At 47.7% G+C, this 23,458-nt stretch overlaps 1 protein-coding gene across 4 annotated transcripts; it reads left to right on the forward strand.

Moving 5' to 3' along the window:
• The first annotated feature begins 128 nt into the window (after window positions 1-128).
• Window positions 129-23,437, forward strand: dgkd (diacylglycerol kinase delta). Of its 4 annotated transcripts, none has more exons than XM_088346000.1 (30): window positions 129-422; window positions 4,380-4,490; window positions 4,554-4,634; window positions 5,125-5,229; window positions 5,706-5,838; window positions 7,781-7,887; window positions 7,955-8,080; window positions 9,349-9,451; window positions 9,927-10,089; window positions 10,802-10,910; window positions 10,988-11,127; window positions 14,212-14,290; window positions 14,683-14,777; window positions 15,282-15,381; window positions 15,447-15,687; window positions 16,915-17,019; window positions 17,124-17,237; window positions 17,311-17,410; window positions 17,501-17,611; window positions 19,021-19,117; window positions 19,181-19,288; window positions 19,349-19,462; window positions 19,526-19,660; window positions 19,731-19,903; window positions 20,893-21,004; window positions 21,134-21,226; window positions 21,292-21,405; window positions 21,488-21,602; window positions 22,920-23,050; window positions 23,125-23,437. In XM_088346000.1, the coding sequence occupies exons 1-30, from the start codon at window positions 291-293 to the stop codon at window positions 23,212-23,214; spliced, it is 3,537 nt and encodes a 1,178-aa protein (XP_088202126.1). In that variant the 5' UTR covers window positions 129-290; the 3' UTR covers window positions 23,215-23,437. The 4 variants fall into 4 exon arrangements, with proteins under 4 accessions (XP_088202126.1, XP_088202128.1, XP_088202127.1 ...); XM_088346002.1 differs by lacking the exon at window positions 129-422 and adding an exon at window positions 427-570; XM_088346001.1 differs by lacking the exon at window positions 129-422 and adding an exon at window positions 598-750.
• The last annotated feature ends 21 nt before the right edge of the window (window positions 23,438-23,458 follow it).

Consider the following 23,458-nt stretch of genomic DNA (forward strand, 5'->3'; position numbering starts at 1 on the left):
TAACGAACAACTACACAATAGGCAAAGTAACGGAAAACGGCCAAAATCACAATTGAATAATAATAATCAAAATTGGACGTTAGTTCCAATACTCGTGTGAGCGAACGGCCTCTGAACTGTAAGGGTTTCGGGGCTGTCTTCGGCCGCCGGGGGGCGCTGCCATTTTCCCCCCGGTCGCCTCGCAGGGGCGACGAGGGTGGTCCGTCCGGCCCAGGGCGGGTGAGCGCGACCGAGCGACCGGGACCCTTGTGGACACGGACCGGGGACCCACCCCAGAAGCAGCCCCCGGCATGGCGGCCGAGACGGACTTTTTCGCCGCCCGTTGCCCGGACGAGTCGTCGGACAGCGAACCGGAGCAAGAACCGGGCACTCCGCAAAAACTCATCCGCAAAGTGTCCACTTCCGGTCAAATTCGAAACAAGGTGAGCGACGTGGATACGCCGGCAGGTGGGAACCAGGCGGAATGGAGAACCCTTAGCGGACGTCGCCATCATTTCCATGATTATTGTCGGGTTAAGACGCGCTGGCAGCCTCCGGGGCTAACGGAACCCTGACCAGCATCCGGTTTGAGTAAGCGGCCGCCGAGCGTCCGAGTAGAGCGCCGGGCGGGAGGGCGTTCGCGCCGGGAAGCGACCGGGAAGGAAGCGGTCGAGGCCGCCTTTTTGGCAAAAGAGCGCGCGGAGAAAGAGGTATCGTCGGGGCGCCGGAGGCCCGTCGTGAAGCCTCGGCGTTTCCTGGCCCGCTTTGCCGGTGAGAAGAAGCGTTAGCATTTAGCTCTCCTGTTCCGCCTGGAAAAGGGCTAACGGGAAACTTTTTTTTTTCCCTCTTTCGTAATGACCGAAAATAATCTTTCGGGCATTCACGCGACGTTGTTTCTTAGTCGTATTAAAACTGGACATAAAGCTAAATAATAACATAGTTTTCCGATGATAATGCGCCTTATAATCCGGTGCTCTTTATATACCGAAAAGGCAGTCAACAAAATCTGAAATCACAATGAAAAAAATGACCGCCTTTGCCATGGTCCGGGTCAGGTCGTCCCAAATCAGCTTTTCCACAAAATGTTCGGATAAAAAGATTCCACTTCTTTCAAACGTCATTGTTTCCTACTCAAAAGAAGATCTCAAAATAACAACCTTCCGGCAAGCGCTACAGGTCACACAAAGCAAAAACAAACCGACTCAGAGACAGTTTCTTCCCCACAGCCATTACCACCCTAAACAGACACCGCACAAAAAAACTGAAAACTGTTGCAAAAAACTACCTCACACGAATGTAAAATGGTACTCACGTACATGCTGTCTGCACTATGTTTGTTCACTGCTCAAAACAGACACAGCACAAAAAACCTGAAAACTTGTGCCAACACTACCTCATACGAATATAATGGTACTAATGTCTATGTTCTTGCACATGTCGACTGCACTACGTTTACTGCTCACCTTGCACAATGTCTGACCATTTCCTTTTTTCTGCACTATGTTGTCTATGTTTGCACCAATGCATATGCTGACTATTTTTTGCACTATGATGACTTTGCACCAAATGCAATATTGCACAACCCTTACGATACCAACGGTATCACGACAACACTGTATGTAACATCCCACATGCCGACATTTCTTGTGTAAATACCATGTAAATTATAACTATAGCCTTATCCCCCTTGTTTTATAACCTTATCTTCTCTGTTCCTTTATCTTCTTGGCTCATACCTCACTGTGAATGTGTAAAACTGGAGTGTCATGCCCAATTTCGTTGTCACAATATGTTAACCCATTTTGTAACAATGACAATAAAGGTATATTCTATTCTATTCTATTCTATTCTAAAAATATGGGGAATTCATATGAAAGGGAATTTATCGATAAGCAACACATAAATCTGCCCCGGAGTTCAAAGGGACTGTGTGTATTATTCAGTGCCTCCTAGTGGTCATCTCATTCATTAAAAAAAATAATATAAATAATGAGCCAAAATACATGACCGTATAAAGATGTGAATTTTTTTTAAATACTTTTAGGGTGAGCAATTTCTATTTATTTTACATCACAAATTTTTGAGTACAATATACCTTCCGAATATGAAAATGATATACAGCATGCTTCAGAATCGGCCCCTTGTGTAGAGTAGAACATAATTGCTATTAATAACGATCATTTTGACTTTATTTATTTTATCAACTTATTTTCTAATTTTTTTTTGTTCCCTTGAAAATTGTCAAATTTCTTTCATGATGAAACTGTCCAACACATAAAAAGTTGAGACTTTCATGCCAATTTGGTTTGTAATGCTGTCATGTTCAATTGAAAAATGTAGGATAACTTTTTGAGGAAAGGTCTCGTGGCTAAAGTGGTACCGTACCTTTCAGTGTCACAAAAGAATTGCGTGTACTCGTATTGGATCAATGATCTAATGAGTTCATCGATTCGTTGTTGCGGCCCTACCTCAAAGTATGATCCAACGGGTCACAAATGGCCCCTTGGTCGCCAATTTAAGACCCTCGCTATAAAGTCTTTATGACACGTTTTCCCCTGGAGTGCCGTGTCTAATCTCGTTGCATACAAAGTTTCACAATGACAAGAAAGACATCCATCCATCCGTTATCTGCACCGCTTATCCTGAGTAGGGTCGCGGGGGTGCTGGAGCCCATCCCAGCTATCTTCGGGCAGCGGACATCCTGAACTGATTGCGAGCCAATCACAGGGCACACAGAGACAGACAACTCGCTCTAGGGACAATTTGGACCGGCCAATTCACCTGACATGCATGTTTTTGGAATGTGGAAGAAAACCGGAGTGCCCGGAGGAAACCCACGCAAGCACGGGGAGAACATGCAAACTCCACACGGGGAGGTTAATTCTATTCAGTTCCATTCAAATATTAATAGATTCAGTAGCCATTTTTGAAGGAATCGTCATGAAGCTTTCACTTGTAATTGTTCTGCGTGTTTTTTTATTTGAGGGAATTCGCAAAAACGACTTTCCAAAATAAAAGCATGTCAAACCGAAATTGTTGACCCGCTAAATGGTCCAATAATAAATTACTGAAAAAATGATAAGTTGACCACATTTTGACAAATGAGGTTTGGTTTCAATGTCAGCAAAAGCAATCTGGGATTTTCCAATTATCTGACAACATTTTTGTGAAACATTAAGAAAGAATTGCAGAGTCATCGGATCAATTATAGAACCTCCAAAAGCAGCCTATGTCTAATAAAAACGCATTTCTTGATTTACGACTATTAAAATGTATAAAGGTTCTTCAACCAATAGGAGGCGCTAGATAATACACAATGTGAAAGCCACCTTGCAAATCAGTCAATTCACATGATCACAGCAAACTCTAATCATGTAAAAAATCTTAACGGCAAACCGATAAAACCCGCAGGAAAAAAACCCAAAACATTTTCTCTATCTCTTTCCGGTTTAATCATGTTTTTACAATAAACAAAAATCCAAAATCAGGTCCTAAAGCAATTCAATCGCAGGTCATATAATCCTACAAAAACCGCCATTTTATACTTTTATGACCTAAACATCTTGTTTGTGCTGAATCTTCAAAGTCCGGACCTAAATCTGGGAAAGGTCTCAGACATGATGTGAAAGCTTTCTCGTGTTTTTTTTTTTTTTTTTGTAAGTTTACAAAGATTTTCCACATGCTTTAAAAAGAAAAACAAGGTCTGAAATGCTAGCATTAGCTAAGCTCCTCTTCGAAAAAAGTGCAGAGTCAATATGAGCGTCCAAGCTCCACTTGAATACAAAACAGAGTAAAACTGAAACATAGAACTAAAACACGTTGATTCTAGTCCGACACCGCACCAAAAACGATTGACAAAAACCGCGACGCAATGAGCAATGTCAGTGAAATACATCAGAAACATCCATCTACAGAAGAATCGCTTAGGAAACCTCTAGACGATGGGGTCAAGATGAACGTCCGAGCTCCGGTTGAATCCAAAACACGGTAAAACTGAAACAACAATAGAAACACAGCAGTAAGTCTGACACCAAACCACAAACGATTGACAAATTACCACAAAGGTATTAACATGTTCAGTGAAATACATAAATAATAAATATATATGAATTATAAATATTAGTATCCAAGGTCCCCTTTCACCCACAACAGAGCAGAAAGACAATGGCGTTGAAGGCAAACTTATGGCTGTTGATGGTGATGATGCCGTGTGTGGTTGACTTCCTGTCTGAAAGTCTCCTTCAAAATAAATGAGGAAACCCGAAAGTAACCTTACCTCTGGGGTAAACGTACGGGACGCGTACGAGCCGAGCGGTTCGTGGGCAGGAGTCGGGGACGTCGAGCCGGTCTCGGTCCGAAGGCCGTCAGGTTTGAAGTTGTGCTACGATGTGACCCGCCAGACGCTGTTGAAGGAAGGAGACTTGATGAAGCAGACCAGTTCTTTCCAGCGCTGGAAAAGACGCTACTTCAAACTCAGAGGAAGAACCCTTTACTACGCGCAGAACGCCAAGGTGAGCCCCACGAGTGCCCGCCGTCACCTACCCGGTTTCTCACCCTTGTCGCTGTCCCCGCAGTCCATCATCTTCGACGAAGTGGATTTGACGGACGCCAGCGTGGCCGAGTCCAGCACCAAGAACGTCAATAACAGTTTTACGGTCAGTCACAGATTGTCTTTTGGTCTGTCTCTGGAAAGTCCGCTCCTTTTACCTTGGCGTGGCGACATTCGCGCTGGACAGGTGGAATGAGCGCCACTCCACCTACACTTGGTCTGGCCCTGTTTTGCTTGGACTTGGCCTGAGCGAGTCCTCCTGGACCTGGCCTGGCACTGGTTGACCTTGACCTGATCTGGCGCAGGTCCACCTAGACCTGTCCTGGCACTGGTTGACCTGGACCTGGTCTGGCACAGGTCCGCCTGGACCCGGTCTGGCACTGGTTGACCTTGGCCTGGTCTGGTGCAGGTCCCCCTGGACCTGGTCTGGTGCAGGTCCGCCCGGACCTGGTCTGGCGCAGGTCCGCCCGAACCTGGCCTGGATTTTTCCTGGCACTGGTCTAGTTGGAAAGATGGATCTAGCGTCAGTCCAACTCAACTTGACCTGGTAGCGGTCCACCTGGACTGGGACTTACGGCAAGTTTTTGTGGGCGCAGGTGATCACGCCGTGCCGCCGCCTGATCCTGTGCGCCGACAACCGCAAGGAGATGGAGGAATGGATCTCGGCTCTACGCAGCGTCCAGAACCGTCAAAACTACGAGGTCCGGCTTCTCGTGATCAGGTTTTCCCGCCGTCTCTCCTTCCGTCCTCGATTCCTTCTGTTGGTCATTCCTTGCTGCCTTGTTCCTTCCTTCCTTGATTCCTTCGCTTCTCCATTCTTCTTTTCCACATGGTTCTTTGTTATTTTTCTTTGATTCCTCTCGTTCTTTCCCGCCATTGTTCATTCCTTCCTCATTTCCCCTGTTTTGAATTCCTTGATTTGTTGATTCCATCCCTCCTTTCTCGTGTCTATCCATTGTTCATGCCTACCTTCTCTTATTCCTTTTGTTTTTCATTCCTTGATTCTTTTGTTTATCCCTTCAACCCTCGATTGCTCCTGTTTTTCATTCTTCTCGTCGTTCATTCTTTCCTTCGGTTTTTAACTGATCGGTTCTCTCTGGGTTCCTTCCACGGTTCAACCCTGGCCCCCCTGGTTTCGGGTTCCTTCCCGTCCGTCTTCCTGGCTGGCGTGTCGCAGTCGAGCCAGTACAGCGCGGATCTCTTCAGCGGGACTCATAACTGGTTCGCTTGCTCGCACGCCCGACCCACGTATTGCAACGTGTGTCGCGAAGCTTTGTCCGGCGTCACTTCGCACGGACTCTCCTGCGAAGGTACGCCAGCTCGTCTCCTACCTGTCCCGACTCGCTTTCCTAAGGGTGCTTGAAATCCTTGTAAAGGCTGGAAATTTTTAATATGTGGGTCTTTCAAGGTCAGGGAAAGGCTGGAAATGGTGGCCAATGCGCGATTCATTAAAAGTGTGTAAAAATGACGCCAATTGTGGCTCCGGTCTTCATTAGCCAGGTGTCAAGTGAAGCGTTACTGTCTCATCCGGGAGAACAGCTTTGTCACAGGAGTCATGGCAATCCCGGCTCTTTTTTCTTTCATGTTCCAAACGATTTAGTAATTAATGATTTCATTCGTTTCCGGGGGATTTTTGCGAAATATAAATCGAAATATTTACAAATCTACAAAACAGATTCGCTTTTTACGCCCTGAACAGATTTAAAGTCGAAAAAGCAAAACAATCAAATATGAATTGAAAGTATGAACTCTCCAGTGCTATAACTAAATGATAAAATAAAAAAAATACAATTTCCATTCTATTTGAACTAATTTAGACACAGAACTTCTGAAAAACACCCCAAAAATATCAATTAAAATAAGTAAAAGAAAAGGTCAGCGGTCGATATAAAGATTGAACCCACTCTGCTTCATAGCAATCGATATTATCTAGCTCATTTTCAACTTTTTTGTCTTTCTTATCTCACTCCATGATCACCCTTGGAGCCCTTTTCGCCTTTGTAAACAAGTGTGACGTCTTGAACCTGCATGTGCATTGTTGAGGCAGAATTCATGTCAGTTCACAGCGGCCCATTGATACTAAACTATCCTAGATAGAAACGCCTCGAAATAGCACAAAGTGTGTGCTAGCAGCAAGATCATGAATGAATGAATGAAAACTTTATTTTGAACATTAAAATCAAAACAGGACAAAAACAATAACTCAACACCAAAATAATGTTGCATAACATCTTGGAAAAGGGGTAGTATGAAGCAGACGCTTATTTTCACTATTAATTACATTTTACAGATCCTCTTCTCCTCTTGTGTCTAATATAACAAAGTCACATGGACACACATATTACATAGGTCAGATATCAATCATTATAATAACAATAGTCACATATTTTATACACTAATCTTCGCAGTACCCATCTATTCATGTTATAATGCTACTAGTCACTAATTAGCATTGAGACACCAATGATAATAACAACAATAGCAATAATAACAGTTATGATATAATAATAGCAAGAAATACAACAAGGTTAACTATGGTTGTAAGCGCATCATCTCCCGTATCACTCATACGCCATTTTTTTCATCTCTGTATTCTGCCAGGAATGTTTTGGGTATTTAAATTTGAACACGTGAATAGTTGGACATTGATCTCGTCTTGTAAATTGTTCCAAAGTTTGACTCCGCACACAGACACACACATACTTTTCCTGGTGGTTCTCACTTTTGGGATTATGAATTGACCACAGCCCCTTAAATGATAATTTCCCTCTTTCCAAATGAATCATTTATGGATGTTTTCTGGCACTATGTTTTTATTGACCTTAAATAGCAGTTGTGCCGTGAAAAATTTGACAAAAGCATCCAATTTTAATCATTTGGACTCCAGGAATAAAATATGAGTATGGTCTCGATATCCTATCCTGTGTATGGTTCTAATGGCACGTTTTTGGAGGAAAAAAGGGGCCGGAGTCAAATTTTGTAATGATTGCCCACAATATGTTAAATATGGCAGAACTCGAGAACAATATCATAAATACAATGCATTATAGTTTAAAATGAATTTGGCTTTATTCATTCTTGAAAAGCCAAAATAAAAAAAATCTTTCGATCGGCGCTGTATTTCTTCCTTTGAAGATACCGCACTAGAAAAAATGGACAAAAACTGGCCTTGAAAGTGTTTGGATTTGGCCAGGAAAAAAGGGGGTGGGGTACGTACCGACTGACCGTTCTGGTGTGTCTGTTGGGGAACAGTGTGTAAATTCAAAGCTCACAAGCGTTGCGCCGTGCGAGCCACCAACAACTGCAAGTGGACCACGCTGTCCTCCGTGGGGAAGGACATCATCGAGGACGAGGAAGGGGTGAGTTTGAGCGCCACCTAGCGGCCGGTCCCGCGCCCCTCCTGACGCTCGCCGTCCCCCGGGGCAGGTCGGGATGCCCCACCAGTGGCTGGAAGGCAACCTGCCCGTCTCGGCCAAGTGCAGCGCCTGCGACAAGACCTGCGGGAGCGTCCTGCGCCTGCAAGACTGGCGCTGCCTCTGGTGCAAAGCCATGGTGAGGACTAAGGATCCGCCGCCGATACCCACCGGTGGTATCGAGAGGAGAGCCTTATTTGGGGACCCATATTCGGAAAAGCTTCAAAATTTGTAATCACGCGAGAAGAAACAAAGAATATTTGTTCTCAATTCAAACTTGAATTGCTCTCTGAAACCTTTTACGGTGGATGAGAATTTCGACCCACCTGACGGGACTCCTCTTTCACTTAAAGCAAAAAGTAAGCGTGCAGGAAATAAAATGAGGCCTCGCAGCATATAAAAGGCACGATAAATCACTAAAAATGTCAATACACGCGACATGACTTCAATCAACTTGCATGGGAATTTCAACAGAGCTGAAGCTCACAATCACCGAGCACTGGTGAAGTACTTCGGGGGCAGGCAGGTTTTAACATTTATCATACTGAAGTCTGACTCCGAAGACACTTCCCATGTCTTGTGTAATCCCTTACAGTTGGAGCATGTCCAGAAGTCGGAGAAATTATTGAGCCGACAGCCGAATATAGTGCACAAATTAATTTATTTAGCCGAATCAAAGAGTTGAACCATTCGGATCTTTCTTCCTTGCCAATTACAATCGTGTGGAGAAGAAGAGCGACAGGGGCTTTAGGGTTGCCCATTTTTATAACACAGCGATGAAATGTTCACACCCCATGACCAAGAAGCGGATGCAGATTTCCCAGTAGTCCTTTGAAGTTTGGGAGAAGGGTGATAGGTCATCGCCCTACCCCCCAGGCGAGGTGATAAGTCATTGTTATTTGCACAGACTGAAACCAAAGACGCATTCCAAGGCTGAGGTCAAACTTAGGACAAGTATTTTTTGAGTATAAGGAGAATAAAACAGCGTTTAAATCGTATATGACTTCACCGTCACCAGGTTGGAGACCCCTGTCTTTATCTCACTCACGCACGCTTTTCTACCAGGGACTCTTTCGAATCGCAAAATCATCGACGGTCTGGACTCGATTTACGGGCGAGTCGGGACTCCGGAGTGAGCGGAGCTGCCGCTGTTTACTCTAATGTAATCTTCCCGCTTCAGTGGCTCCGCCCCCGGTCACGTATTCAATCAGAAGGCGAGGGCTGGGTAGCGTCAGAGACAGAAGGCGCGAGAGAGAGAGAGGCCCAGCCGCGTCGGAGCCTAAATGACAGTCTCGTTTGATGAATACAAATACCGATACCCGTGAAATTCCCATTTATCGGTGGCGATATTTGGCAGGATGAACCCTTTCGCACCCCCTTTCTTAACGTACCCGCCTTGCGGTCCAGGTGCACTCGGGCTGCCGGGAGCTGCTGCCGGTCAAGTGTCCCCTGGGCCAGTGCAAAGTGTCCGTCATCCCGCCCACCGCGCTCAACAGCATCGACTCTGACGGTGAGTTTGGCCAACGCCCTTTGGGGCCTTATTCACACCTGTACTGCAATTTCCACTCCATTTGACAAGAAGAGTGCATTTCCCAGCTAAGATGTCCACGCGACACTCTTATGGAGGCATGCGTTTGCAAAATAAACAATTTAGGCAAGAATAAAAACCTTCTATTTCCGAGTGTTTTAACTCGGATGACTCGACGTAAGTAGCATTTGCACTCGGGGACAAAACGTTGTGAGTGTTTGAAAAGAGACCAAAGCCTCCCTATTCTCCAAAAAGTGCATTCCATGGACTTTGGGTACGTCCTGGAAAGGGATTCGAGGCCGATGTTACAGGGACGCTAAGGGGCCGAGGCATCATCCAAAAACGTGAAGAGCCGTTCGGCTCTTTGGAGTGAGCCGAGCCCAAAGAGCCGGCGGTGCGTCAAGAGGCCCCGTCGCCCCGGCTGGCGTGACGCTCCTGTTTGCATGTGCTCCCTCAGGCTTCTGGAAAGCATCGTGTCCGCCGTCGTGCACCAGCCCCTTGCTGGTCTTCGTCAACTCCAAGAGCGGCGACAACCAAGGCGTCAAGTTCCTGCGCCGCTTCAAGCAGCTGCTCAACCCGGCTCAGGTTTTCGATCTGATGAACGGAGGACCTCACTTGGGGTAAGACCTCGGACCTCGGGCGACGTCGTTTCGGCCGCTCGGGGGGGCACCCGCCGGGGAAACGCATCTCGCCGGGCCCACGCTCGTCGGTTGAGGAGAAAGAAAGAGTAAGAGAGAGACGGAAAAAGGAAAAAGAGTGACAGAAATAGAGAGAGGGAGATAAAAAAGAGGTAAAGAAACAAAGAAAATGAAAATGAGAGAAGAAAAGGACAGAGAACAAAGGAGGCAGAGTAAGAGAGAGACAGAAAAAGGAAAAAGCGACGTAAATAGAGAGAGCACAATCGATAGAGAGGGAGATAAAAAAGAGGTAAAGAAAGAGAAAGAAATAGAAAGAAAATGAAAATTAGAGAAGAAAAAGACAGAGGAAGAGCATGAGAAAGAGAGGGAGAAAAGAAGGGAGTGAGAAAGATGGAAAGAGAGAAAAAAAAGAGGGGGGAAAGAAGGATGGAAGTTTAAAAAAGAGAAATGGAAAAAATGAAAGAAAGGGTCAGAAACAGAAAAGGAGAGAGAAGAGTTCAACAAAAAGAGCGAGAGATACTCCTACAGTTGCTTTGGCTTGGGTGACCTCAAGCGGACATATTTCAGCGTGGTCTCCCGGGCCCGACGAGAACCCTCGACGGGCCCGTTCCGGCCCGCGGGTCGCCCGCTCTACACCTGTCGGGTCAGGCTTAGGGTTGGCCCCTGCCGATCGCTCTCCTTCCTTCCCGAACAGGCTCCGCCTCTTCCACAAGTTCGACACCTTCCGGATCCTGGTGTGCGGCGGCGACGGCAGCGTGGGTTGGGTCCTGTCCGAGATCGACGCTCTGACGCTTCACAAACAGGTGAGGGGCCGCCGACGCCCGCCGGGCCCCCCGATCGCCCGGGCCCCCGCCCTCCTCACCCCGGCCCTCTTCCCCAGTGCCAGTTGGGAGTCCTGCCCCTGGGGACCGGGAACGACCTGGCCCGGGTCCTGGGCTGGGGCTCGGCCTGCGACGACGACGCCCAGTTGCCTCAGATCCTGGAGAAACTGGAGAGGGCCAGCACCAAGATGTTGGACAGGTAATACAAATCGATCGTTCTCGGGTCTGCGCGTTCACGCCGAGTCTGTGAGCGAGATCGAGACCCGGCATTAAATGGAGTTACGTGTTACCGGGTTTCCGGCAAAGCTAAATCCTCCGTCTGTATTTGAAACCCTTACCGTTCCATAGCTGTGGCGCTCCAGGGCTCCATGCCCTTACAAATTGTCGTATTTTCCCTTTCAAAATACAAAATAATCTTACACCATATTTGTATTATTGATGTATTTTAACACGTTATATTGTACATGTGTTTCGTTATATCATATAGATTGTTCATGAACATTTTGTTGTGAGTTGCTCGACATGAATGAGCTTTATTATAAAAAAAGTTCAAAAATGAAGTCGCTTGGACCTTCGCTGTAGAAGGAAAAAATACATGCAAATAGAATGAAGTAGAATAATACATTTTTTATTTTCTGCATTCAATTATTGTTGGTAATATACTGATTCAAGGGATGTCTTTTCTCATTTTCTCCTTTTATACTTCCTTTTTTTCTTCATTTCTTTATACAACATCATCATTCGTAATATAATGCATCAAAGCAAGGGAGCCGTCGGAAAACCGTCTCTTGAAAGATTTGAGCCGGAAAAGCCGCTTCTCTAAAAAGAGACGGACTTCCTTTCACGACATCAAAGCGCTCGCTTTGTTTGCAACAAAAAAAACTATATAGAGATAGAGGCTTCCGCGGCGAACCGGTTCGACTTGGTGGATTTGCCGTTTCGTGATAGTCGGTGTATACCGGATGGGACCCATCATTGACAAATTTGCGTTTTTCCGTACGGATTTCCTTGTACGTCGTACACGTCTTCAAATGCATCAGAAACGTAATTTGTACGGCAAAAACCTACAGCTTGACATGTATGCCGTTCCTCGGGAACGCCTTTGGGCTTTCAGACAAGCAAATACGTGCCTTCACCCGTCACTGAAATCGCTCACATATTATCGGGAAAGTCTTCAAAATTTCAAAATGGACTCATCGCAGAAACATCAGCATCGGTCTCAAAGAAATGACCCCGAATGTATAAAGCCGGCGTAACTCACCAACTACGACCACAAACGATTAGGTTGTTATGTATAGTATTATTATGCCAACGACGTTCCTCCGACCTATTCTACTCTAGTCTAGTTATTTACATATTTTTCTTTTGAAACTATTCTATATAAAGACCTTGTATTATACACTACAATTTCCTTAATACGTTTACATCTATTATATTATCATTATTGAGAGGTCGCTCACGTTTCAAATGATTTCTTGTGTATATCATGTTTATGGTTTATACTAAATAGGATACAATACAATTCACAGGCAGTCCGCAAAAATGGCTTTCAGGGCGATCCCTCCGATCCAAATATGGACTCTGAAATGCACCAGATTGCCAAAAGTGTCCATATTCTCCAAAAAGAGCATTTGACGTGCTTTAGGTACATCTTGGATATCAGGCCAATTGGACAGGAAGGCTAAAGGGTTAACGGGGACGGTGACCCCCTGCCGAAAGTCGCTTCACATCTTCTTAAAAGCCCCTCAAGGGTTCCACTTACTCCGGATGACGTCCTTACCCATCGAGAGTATACAACTCGGACAGAACAATAATTAGAGATCAACAAATAAGAACACAGAATTGCAGTTGAAAAATTGGTTTGATTATCGTTAAACCAGATCGGTGGCCTTAGGGGTCCGGCGCCCGCCCCGAGCCTTGGAGGTTGCCGGTTCGAGCCTCAGTTTACAACATAGGTACCCGTCGCCTCCCTGCTTAGCGCTCGGCATTAAGGGTCGGAATTGGGGGGTTTTCTCACCTAATGACTCCCAACGCAGCAGTTGGGTTGAGCGAGGGGGGCCGGGAATCCCCTCCTGTGTATCGATTTCCCAGAAAGAGTCAAAAAGGTGAAATGTGTTCATGACTTGAGCCACCTCCCACCAGGTGGATATGGCTCCGGTATTTTTATATGTATATATTGTCGTCGTACAAGAGTGTATTGAGTATATTCCGAGTAAGAAAGCCATTTAGAGTGCGAACGGCGAGCCCTTTGCTAGCATGGGGTATCTCTCACTTCAGCCAGGTTTGAGTTGCGAGTTGTAGCTTCAGGTCATCCGTTCCATTGGCCATTTAGGAATTAATATCGTCTTCCTTGTCATGAACATAAAATGGCCACGAAATTTTCTTTGCAACCTCCTTGTACAGCAGGGGTCTGAAACCGGCGGCTCCCAGGATGATCGTTTGAGGCCCCGCCTTAATATGAAAGTTAAAGGAACAGTGTGTATTGGTTTCCCGATTCCTTTTTCTCCATTTATCTGCTTTCCTTTCCCCCGTTTTTTTATTCCCGTTTTCCTTTTTTGCCTCTTTTGCTTCTTTCTGTTCCCTAATCTTTTATTGCTTTTTTCAGGATAAAAACTTTGGACCTTCTTTTTATCATTCTTTGCTAAAAGCCTGCTAAAATTGCAAGTAAAAAGTATGGCACCCTTTAAGTCTCTGTAGCTTGTAGTCATCCTAGGACTTTTTTGCTTGCACTACACGTTACAGCGAAATCTAGTGGACAAATACAAAAGAGTGTCCCTTTAAGAAGAGTGGAATGTTTTTGACCCGGACCCTCGCTTCCAAGGCCTCCTACTCAATTGAGTTGGAGACCCCTGTACAATGTCAACAAAGGAAATTTGATTGAGGATATCATGAAATGAAATACATACATACGAAAAACGGTCAACGCACATGTACATTTTTGGGGGGTATTTGGTGTCGATGAGGTACAAGCTCAGGAACGGTGACCGAGAGTTCAACTTTATTGTGAAACATGCTCTATGCACGAAATGACTTCCTCTTCCTCCGGAGCAAACATGCAATAATGAAGGCACAATACAAATGACGGCGAGGTAAAATAAGAAAGGATGCGTATCAAAATAGAAACGGTTTAGAATAAAAGATGTGAGCGCTGTTACGTCGCCGCCTGTAGCCGGCTGGACCTATCGCTTCATCTCCCGACGCCGCCTCGGTTTCTTCTCTGACCCGATAATAATCCACGCGGCACCCGTATCCCTGTTGACAACGGTGCGTGGTTTGTCGTCAGGTGGAGCGTGATGGTGTACGAGAGCAAGTTTCCCCGACAAGCCTCCGCCGCCGACGAGGACTGCGGCGATGACGCGGTGGTGAGGCCCCACCCCTTTCCCTGCTTAATTATCAACCTGATTGGTCCACGTGGAATTTGAAGCGGGTGTCTCCGTTTCACCGTGCTTTTCCTAAGTTGCGCTTTCCTGCGGCTTGCCCATTTGCTATTCTTCTCGGTCTTATTCATGTCAAGTCCTGTTTCTTTGTTTAGCCCTTAATCCTAAAAAGTCTCAAAGGGCTGCACTGACCACCGTTACACCATCCCTGGAAAAACTGGCCTTGAAAGTTCTTTCATCCGGCCATGGAAAAGGTTTACGAAGCCCGCAAGAAAAGCACGGTGTCATTTCCCCGGATCTGAGAGATTTCTCGCATGTCAAGAAAGTGACAGGAAGTGTCTTTTGCGACCCCCTCCCCCTTTCCACTTTCTGTCCAGGCGCAGCAGATCCTGACTTACGAGGACTCGGTGGCCGTCCACCTCTCCAAGATCCTGACTTCGGACCAGCACTCGGTGGTCATTTCTTCCGCCAGGTGAGCCTTCAGTTTTAACATCCACGGTGAAAAGGCAAAGGAAAAGCCCTATTTGAGGCTAGCAAACAATAAAAAGAAATTCATATGGACAGAATGTAAGGTCCATCACCTTACATCCCTGAATCAAACACACAATAAGAGACGAGAGACATTCATTTCAGCTCACGAGGAGATGTCATCCGTTCAAGGCCTGATTCTCATCCAAAACAAAGGCGACTCCCCTTTTATATGTCGGCCCGATCGCAGAATTTTCGAGGGAAGGAACAAAGGGACACTACATTGTCAACGGGAAACTCAAAGAGAAGAATGCACAGGCAAATTTTGGACTGGGTTGAGACAAAACTCTTAGAAGTAAGGAAATACTTGACTCGACTGTAAGGACTAATGGATTATAAGTTTACAATATTCCTATCATAAAAGAACACAGACATCGGACAACTCATTTGATCGATAAAAGTGGAAAACACAAAATAGTCAAGGGAAGTACACGTGCGTTGTCAACAGGGTTCTGTGCGAGACGGTGAAGGACTTCGTGGCCCGGGTGGGGAAGGCCTACGAGAAGAACTCGGAACCTTCGCGGGAGTCGGACGTCATGGCCAAGAAGGTACGGCGCCGGCCGTCGGCCGTTTTGCTTCGGGGGCGCGGACCGAGCGGCCGTCTTGTTTGCAGTGCGGCCTCCTGAAAGAGAAGTTGGACCTTCTCCTGCGGACTCTGACCGAAGAGTCGGAGGCGTCGTGTCGGTCGGCCTCGCCCGTGCCCGGCCGGGACGGGGCGGCCCCCGACACGGTCCCGCCTCTCCTCTGCTCGGACTCCGCCCGCAGCCCCGCCTTCAAACCTCGCGAGCAGCTGATGCTCCGAGCGAACAGCCTGAAGAAGGCCATCCGACAGATCATCGAGCATGCCGACAAAGGTTAGCGTCCGCCTCTAAAGTTCCTTTTCTGCCTTCTTTGTCGCTTTTTATTAGCCATGATTTTCGAGTCGAACCTTAACATCCGAGCTGCTTGACACACAAGAACTTTGAGATGTCTTTGAAGTGAAAATTCACATTTCCGGAAGTTTTAGGCGCTACCTCTAGACTGACGGGTAACCGAGACTTGGGCCGCTCGCGATTCGAGACGTTTGAGAAATGCCATGTCTTTGAAGCAAAAATGTTGCCCAACACACCAGAGAAAATCCAAGTGAAGAGAATTTCACGCTGCTACCACAAGAGGGCTTGTTACTCACCAGCGCAACAGGCACCCACTTTGAGACGCACAGTTTAAAATAACAATCGATCGTGTTAGTTCTAAGTCGTATGTTATTTCAGGGTTCAGTAGACGCAGGTCAACACTCCGCCCTGGTTTATTCCTGGACGCTGGCTATTTCAGCTGAAAATGAAAATCTCCATTCTGATCCCTGTCTTTGGCGTCGTTGGTTCGATATCGCTCGGCGTGGACAGGCCCTCCGGCATCTGCCAGCCAATCGGCAGGGATATCGCGCAATCCAAAATATCAGTAAAGTTTGCATTCGTGTATTCGACTTTGGCCGATTTTTAGACATGGTGAAAGCGTTTTAAACGTTTGACTCGTCTTTCCGATCGACGACTGCGCACGCTCGCTCGTCATAATCCTACCTAAAAAGGGAACCCGGGTCGCGTTTGCCCGAGCCGGTTTTTGGCTCTGATTTCAATAGAGCTCGTAAAATGACGTTAGGGATTTCGTTGGCTAACCGATGATTTTTTTCAATACGCGCCCTGTTAGGTTGTCACGGGGTTAGGACGGTAAGAAAGCTTGCAATTGGCCAAGTGTGATGTCTATCAAAAGGTGAGAGAATGACGGCTGTACCGGAAGTCGTCCGAAGAGTTTAAACTTATAGGGTTAGTAATGGAGCCGATAGACCAGATGACAACAAGGATCGCCAACTGATACAGGCATGCTTTTAGGTGTTTTTTTTTTTTTTTTGGGACACGCTTGGATTCTTGTGATTGTAACCAGACCATTTTTGTCTGGTGGTTTTATTTCTCTGATGAGTGTCTCGAATTTGAAGAGTTTGCACTTTGCAATGTACGTGGAACGACCGGCGACGTGGAGAAGACAGGACTTTGTTTATCCACAGTCTGCCCGCCGTCGGAACGTTACGGGGTCTTTTTGTGTTTTAGCGGTGGACGAGCAAAACGCGCAGACCGCGGCCATGTCGGTCAAGTCGGACGAGGACAAGACGGATGAGGACGCCGCCTCGGCCAATCGCTGGCCGGCAACTAAAGGTCTGTCGCGCGCCTAGTGCCTTTTCTGGCCATTTCCTGGTGCCATAATCCCAAAACACTGCCCCTCAACCCCGCCCCGCCCCGTCCCGCCCCCTGCTTTGCAGCCGGCAAGACGGCGTGCCAGCGGCTGACGAGCAAAGGAAGCTCCGTGTCACTTCCTGTCCATTCGGGATGTGCCGACCACATGCCGGTCCTCGACACCAAGATCCTCTATCCAGGTGAGATGCTCCCTCCTCTTCCGTCTCGGCCCCGCCCCCTCTTACCCGCCCTTCAATTGCGCTCGGGCCGCAGGTCTCCGGGTGGGCGTGTCCTCCTCGCTGTCTCACGGTTGCGTGATCGGCCGACTGCTGCTGGATGCCCGATTCGACGCCGCCTGCGATCCCGACCACGCGTGAGTCCCGAGATCCTCTGCAAGCGGGAGCCCGCGCGTCGCTAACCGCTGCCTCGCTAACCGCTGCCTCGCTAACCTCTGCCTTGACAGGGACGGCTACACGGAGAAGTGCGTGATGAATAATTACTTCGGCATCGGGCTGGACGCCAAAATCTCTCTGGACTTTAACAACAAGCGAGACGAGCATCCCGAAAAGTGCAGGTGAGCGCCCCCTCGTGTGACACTGCATGTCTCTGGCTCGCTCACACGATGCCCGCGACGTCGGCATGCCCGCGTTTCGTGGAAAAATCGTGTTTCTGTTCACTCTGACCTGAAGTTTGGGCTAAAGTCTGAATCAGTATAGCGAGATGAGTCGGAATTCGAACCGACTCGACTCGGCAGAGTCGGGAAGTCGTCTCCGTTCGGGGAAGACACCGGCAATGTTCCCTGTCATTTTCCAGGTGTCTTGAGCGTTCACACAAAAACGGTGAGTAACGCTTGAAACAACAGTGAGCAACGGCAATCCCAAGTGTGGCAAATAATCCATGATCAAACATGTCCAAAACTTGACATTTTGCGGAGTTTCCGGCAATGCAAAATGATTTTTCACTTTTGAATGAATTGTCTCATGTACGATGGCCTACAAACGACATTTGTTTTTACAATTCTTTCACAAGATATCCATTTCTTTTTATTTCCTGATATCTTTTGTTGCATAATATTAACATTTTTGGGGGCTTATTGAGTCGGTTGTAAGATACAGAACTGTACTTAATCACATTTTTAGTGGAAGTACAATGTTGGCCACAAGATTCACTTGAATTATTATTATTAATTATTATTATTGATATAATTGGAAATTATTTGAATCCAACACAAACTTTTTCTTCTTTTTCCCTGTATTTTTCTACCTTTTTTTTTAATCCCTTTAAAAAAATCTCATTGTGTTTATTTTTTCCCTAGCTGTTACTTTTTTTTTCTCAGCGTTTCACTACTTTTTCATTTTGGTATTTTTTTTCTTTTTTGTTCTATTCCCCCCTTCTTTTAGGTCATTTTGTGCATCATTTTACATAATATTCTGTCATGTTGGGATGAAAGAAGCAAAAACAACCCGAAGAGCTGTTTAGGACCCGAAAGAGCCGGTTCCTGTTAGTGAGCCGAGCCGAAGAAGCCGGTTCTCGAAAAACTGACTTTACTCAACTTGGTTCTACTTAGACCTTGACTTCCAAATACCGCATTTATAACACAGCGTCAGGGGAACTCTTGTATTTTGACCTTCATGCACTGTAACTTTGACTTAAGTCGCTTTATAATGATCAATTTGGAGCCCTGATTTTTGTGAGCCGGCTGGATTTTCTTGTGCGCGGAAAAGCTCTGGGCGGTGCGCAATGGCGCACACACGCAGCTTAGAGGGAACATTGAACACCAGGTCATTCTGAACTTGTTTGGAATCGAGCGAGAATTTTCTCGCAAGAGTCTAATACTCGATGCCAAATCGTCTCCTGGAACGGGGAAGGGATATAAGCGCCAGATTTTCTCTGTTCCTTGATGACTTTGTAAGATGTGACGTCAAATGAAGAAGGAAGGTTCTTTTGGGTTTTTCCTCAACAAAACGCCGGCGTGCCCCGCAGGAGCCGCACCAAGAACATGATGTGGTACGGCGTCCTGGGCACCAAAGAACTACTGCACAGAACCTACAAGAACCTGGAGCAGAGAGTCCTTCTGGAGGTGAGAATGGAGCGTGCCCGCCCGGCGCCCGCCCCGTTATTGACGGCCATTCTCTTTCGGCAGTGCGACGGGCGCGCCATCCCGCTGCCGAGCCTGCAGGGCATCGCCGTCCTCAACATCCCCAGCTACGCCGGCGGCACCAACTTCTGGGGCGGCACCAAAGAAGACGACGTGAGTAAGGCGTGGCGGCGGCGCCGGTCGGGCATCCTCTCACCTGTCGCCGCCCGGCAGATGTTCGTGGCGCCCTCCTTCGACGACAAGATCCTGGAGGTGGTGGCGGTCTTCGGCAGCATGCAGATGGCCGTCTCCAGAGTCATCAAGCTGCAGCACCACCGCATCGCGCAGGTGGGCGCCGCGTTAAGCTGACGGCTCTCGCCCGCCACCCGGCCAATCGCGTTTGTGTTTCAGTGCCGCACGGTGAAGATCGCCATCCTGGGGGAGGAAGGCGTTCCGGTGCAAGTGGACGGCGAGGCCTGGATCCAGCCTCCGGGATTCATCAGGATCCTACACAAGAACCGAAGCCAGACCCTCACCAGGGACCGGGTGAGGAGAAGTTTTCGTTGTCAAGACTTGTTTGCCTTTTGGGGGAATTCCGACGCGTGTTTGCGTTCAGGCCTTCGAGAGCACGCTAAAGTCGTGGGAGGACAAACAGAAATGCGAGTCGTCCCGCGATCCCACCGGGGCGTCCGCGCCCGCCCCCCTCGCCGACCATCCCGAGATCCTCTGCGAGCGGGAGGCGGGGCTCGTTCGAGACTTGGCGAGGGCCACGGGAGTCCTGATTGGCAGGTGAGGGACGGGGGGACGGGTCGACCCGCCCCACGTCAAATGTCGTCCCGAGAGAAAATGTTTTCGGAGGTTTTCGGGGAGTGAACTGAATGGAAACGGGTGTAGTTTGCGCGGGCGACTGTCATGTTGAAAGTGTAGGATCGTCGCCCGTGGAAGAATCTAACCGCATTTCTGGTCACGATACGTAGATGAGATGAGGAGGTCTCCCAGCTTTTAAGCCACTCGTTTTTCCTAATGAAATAAAATGGCAACTTAGCTTGATGGCTTTTGAAATGGCTAAAAAGGCATCTTGAGAGTTAGCTAAACAGGTAAAAAAAAAAAGAAGTGGAGCGAGATCGCTAGCTTAAAGCGTTAAAAGCCATCTAAATAGCTGGATAAAAAGTTGAAGACAAAGCTAGATAGCTAGCTAGAAAGGAGGAGAAAATGGAGTTTGACAACTAGCACGAATGGATCAAATATTAGCGACATAGCATGCAAAAAAATGTCAAATGCTAGCTGGATAGCTTGCTCATGAGCTAAAAATGTAAGATGAAAGCGAGCTAGAAAGCTAAAAAGGCAGCCAGACAGCTTAGCTAAAAAACAGCCCATGTCATGCTTATTTCCTTTATGAACCCTTTTAACCGGAATTGAGTCGGTAGTATTTCCCGTCTATGGAATCGATAAAAAGACGAATAAATACACTTGTTCTCGCTCTACTCTCTTAATGAATCTAAAAAATGATGAATACTTCAAAATCTATTTTTGTCCATGAAGCCCCGTCTATTGGAATGGATTTGAATTTCGAAGATAACAATTTTTCACGTTACTACCGCGTTATTGCTATGAACGATTAAAAAAAGGCTCAGACAGACTCGGTCAAAAAAGAATTTGACGAGAAAATGGGTGCGGGTCAAGAGAGCTCAATATTTCGTAGGCCCGTACGGTGTACAGGTACCCATTTCCTCCACGGCCATGTTGGTTTGACGGGTGTTTTGTTTCTGCGTTTTCAGCATTTGCCAACTGGCGCAAAGTCACCGCAGTCTGGAACAAGAGTTGGCGCACGCCGCCAACGCCGCTTCCAAGTCCATGGACCGGGTCTACGCGCAGTCTGGCACCATTGTGGTAGGCCAGATATGGGTTGTTTTTCCAACAGGATTTACAATTTCATTTGAAAAATGCAAACAAAGACAAGTGATTAGGGCAAACCATTTTGGAAGAATTGTTTGGCGGACCTTCTCAAAATGTACTCAGGCGACCGATCGCGGCGCGGTGGTGGCCATGGTGACGGACGCCGAGGCCTTGCTCGGCGAGACCCAGCTCTTCCTGGCGGGAAAAATGTCCATGGTGAGACCTCGCACACGACCACTGCCATTGGCCGCCGACTGACGGCGCCCGTTTGCGATCGGCAGGCCTTGGAGGCGAGCCAGCAGGAGCGGCTGAACCAGACCCTGGCGGAGGCGTGCCGGCGGCTGGCCGGACTGGCGCACCTGCCCTGGCTACACCTGGACACGCCCGAGCAGCAGGTAACGCCGCGTCTGTGCGGGTGGGCGGGGCTTCACTCGAGGGGGCGGGGCTTCACTCAAGCGGGCGGGATTCTGTGCGCAGGACCCGCTGGGCGACGCCAGCAAGCCCGGGCCCGCGCGCGGCGCCAAGTTCCGACTCTTCAAAAAGGACAAAAACAACAAGGTCAGGGAGTCCAGGGGCTCCCTCGCTCTGCCAGGTAAGGGGCCGCGCCCGTCTGTCGGACCATTTAACACTCGTTCGGCGCCCGTTTAAGCCCTTAACGTTCCCGGATTGGCTATCAACAAATACGTGTCTTTTCCACCGGTCACTGAAAGCGGCAACACGTCGTCGGACGGTGCAAAATCTCGGCATTTTAACATGAACTAACTCCCCAATGACGTTTCCTAGCCGTCATCCAGTTAAATGTCTGCAAAATGGACTCGCTCCATCCAAGACAATCCAGAGAATCCAAGCCTGTCAAATATGGAATCCCAAACGATCCGTAACGAAGACCGAGGAGAAAAAAATCTGCCTAAAAGCATGTCCTCTCGGTCAGACATTCCTATTTGAAATCCGATCTCTCGTCTAATTCTTCCCAATATTGGCGTCGGCCTCTGTCCTTTTGATTGATGCCAAAAGCAGGCTTTTTTTCCAAGGCCGCAGCCCGCATTAGAACGGAATAGAATAGACTTTTATTGTCATTCTTTGTAACCACGCACACAGAAGGAAATGTGGATACACCCGACCCGTACAGTTAAACTGTAGCGAGCCAAACGGGGCGCCGCCATTTTAGACCCGACTGCTGTGTCGGGAGTCACGAGGTGACCCAATTCCTTACGGGCTGTGGTTCTCCTCCTTTAGCTTTGAATAGCTATAGCCGTGAGTAACAGATTCAAATGATGATTGACACATCGGTTACAAGATGAAATCTGAACACAAAGATTTGCAGATATTACAATTAGACCCTGAAGTAAACGTGCGCTAACACTGTATCTGTTTTTACGCACCATTATTAAGCGCCAATGTGCACATCGTCGATTGATTTCTGGAAAGACGAGTCGACATTTACGACTCTCAAAATGTTGCACAAAATAGCCAAAGGTAAATACACACGTTCAAAGGTTTTAGTGTTGTAAACTGGCAGTCTCCAAATGTCTGCTTTCGCAAAGGCCGAAACCTACGCTTAGAAAAATGTGTCAAATCATTTTTGGGATCGCGATGGAATAAGGCGTCGGGTAAGGTTTAAAGCTACTGTTACGCCTATTCTAGAGGCATTTCATTGTCGTATCAAATTCAGGGGAGAATCAAAAGCTTTCTATTTCTGTGCGTTCCAACTCGGAAGACTCCGTGTCGGTAGCACTTGCGGTGGGGACAATACTTCCTCTTAAAAGATATTCTCCAAGAATTCAATTGACTTTGCTCATGTCTGGTATCGGGTTCGAAGGCCAATTTGACGGGAACGTTAACCTCTTAAACGCTCAGCGATCCGGCGTCCAACGGGACCCGTTTAACACTCGTCGGATGCCGTCCTCAGTCTGCCAATGGGGCACGGAGGAAGTGGGGGCGTGGCTGGACTTCCTGTGTCTTCCCGAGTACAAGGACGTCTTCGGCCGCCACGACGTGCGAGGCGGCGAACTGCTGCTGCTGGAGAGGCGGGACTTGAAGGTAGCCCCGCCCCTCGATCGGTCTAACCCTTCCCCCCTCTAGCCCGCCTTGACTCCGCCCCCCGTTGCGTTCAGGACCTGGGCGTCAGCAAAGTGGGCCACGTCAAGCGCATCCTGCAGGGCGTCCGGGATCTGGCCCGCCACGGCGCCGCCGGCGAGGCCTGAGCGCCGCCCGCGGGTGGCCTCCGGGGGGCGGCGTCGCGCCGTTTCGACGTGGTGTCCGGATGCCCCCTGTGGTCACTGACGGAACTTCGGCATCTATTTATTCTAGGACCATCCTTTGTTGTGCTAACTCAGAGAGGAATCTTTTTTACCCCCCAAAAACATTTTAGGTGAATGTGGTGTATTTTGGTCAGACGTTTCACGTTATTAAAAGAAATTTGACGCACTCGTTTTATGACTTTTGGTT

Source organism: Urocampus carinirostris, chromosome 10, assembly GCF_059441175.1.
Source record: "Urocampus carinirostris isolate Australia breed hairy pipefish chromosome 10, RoL_Ucar_1.0, whole genome shotgun sequence".
Lineage (NCBI taxonomy): Eukaryota > Metazoa > Chordata > Actinopteri > Syngnathiformes > Syngnathidae > Urocampus > Urocampus carinirostris.

Coding starts and splice junctions, on each gene's coding strand:
- dgkd (XM_088346000.1), top strand. CDS start 291: ATGGCGGCCGAGACGGACTTTTTCGCCGCCCGTTGCCCGGACGAGTCG. Junction 7,888..7,954: donor TCATCGAGGACGAGGAAGGG/GTGAGTTTGAGC, acceptor CCCCCGGGGCAG/GTCGGGATGCCCCACCAGTG. Junction 17,020..17,123: donor TCGCTGGCCGGCAACTAAAG/GTCTGTCGCGCG, acceptor CCTGCTTTGCAG/CCGGCAAGACGGCGTGCCAG.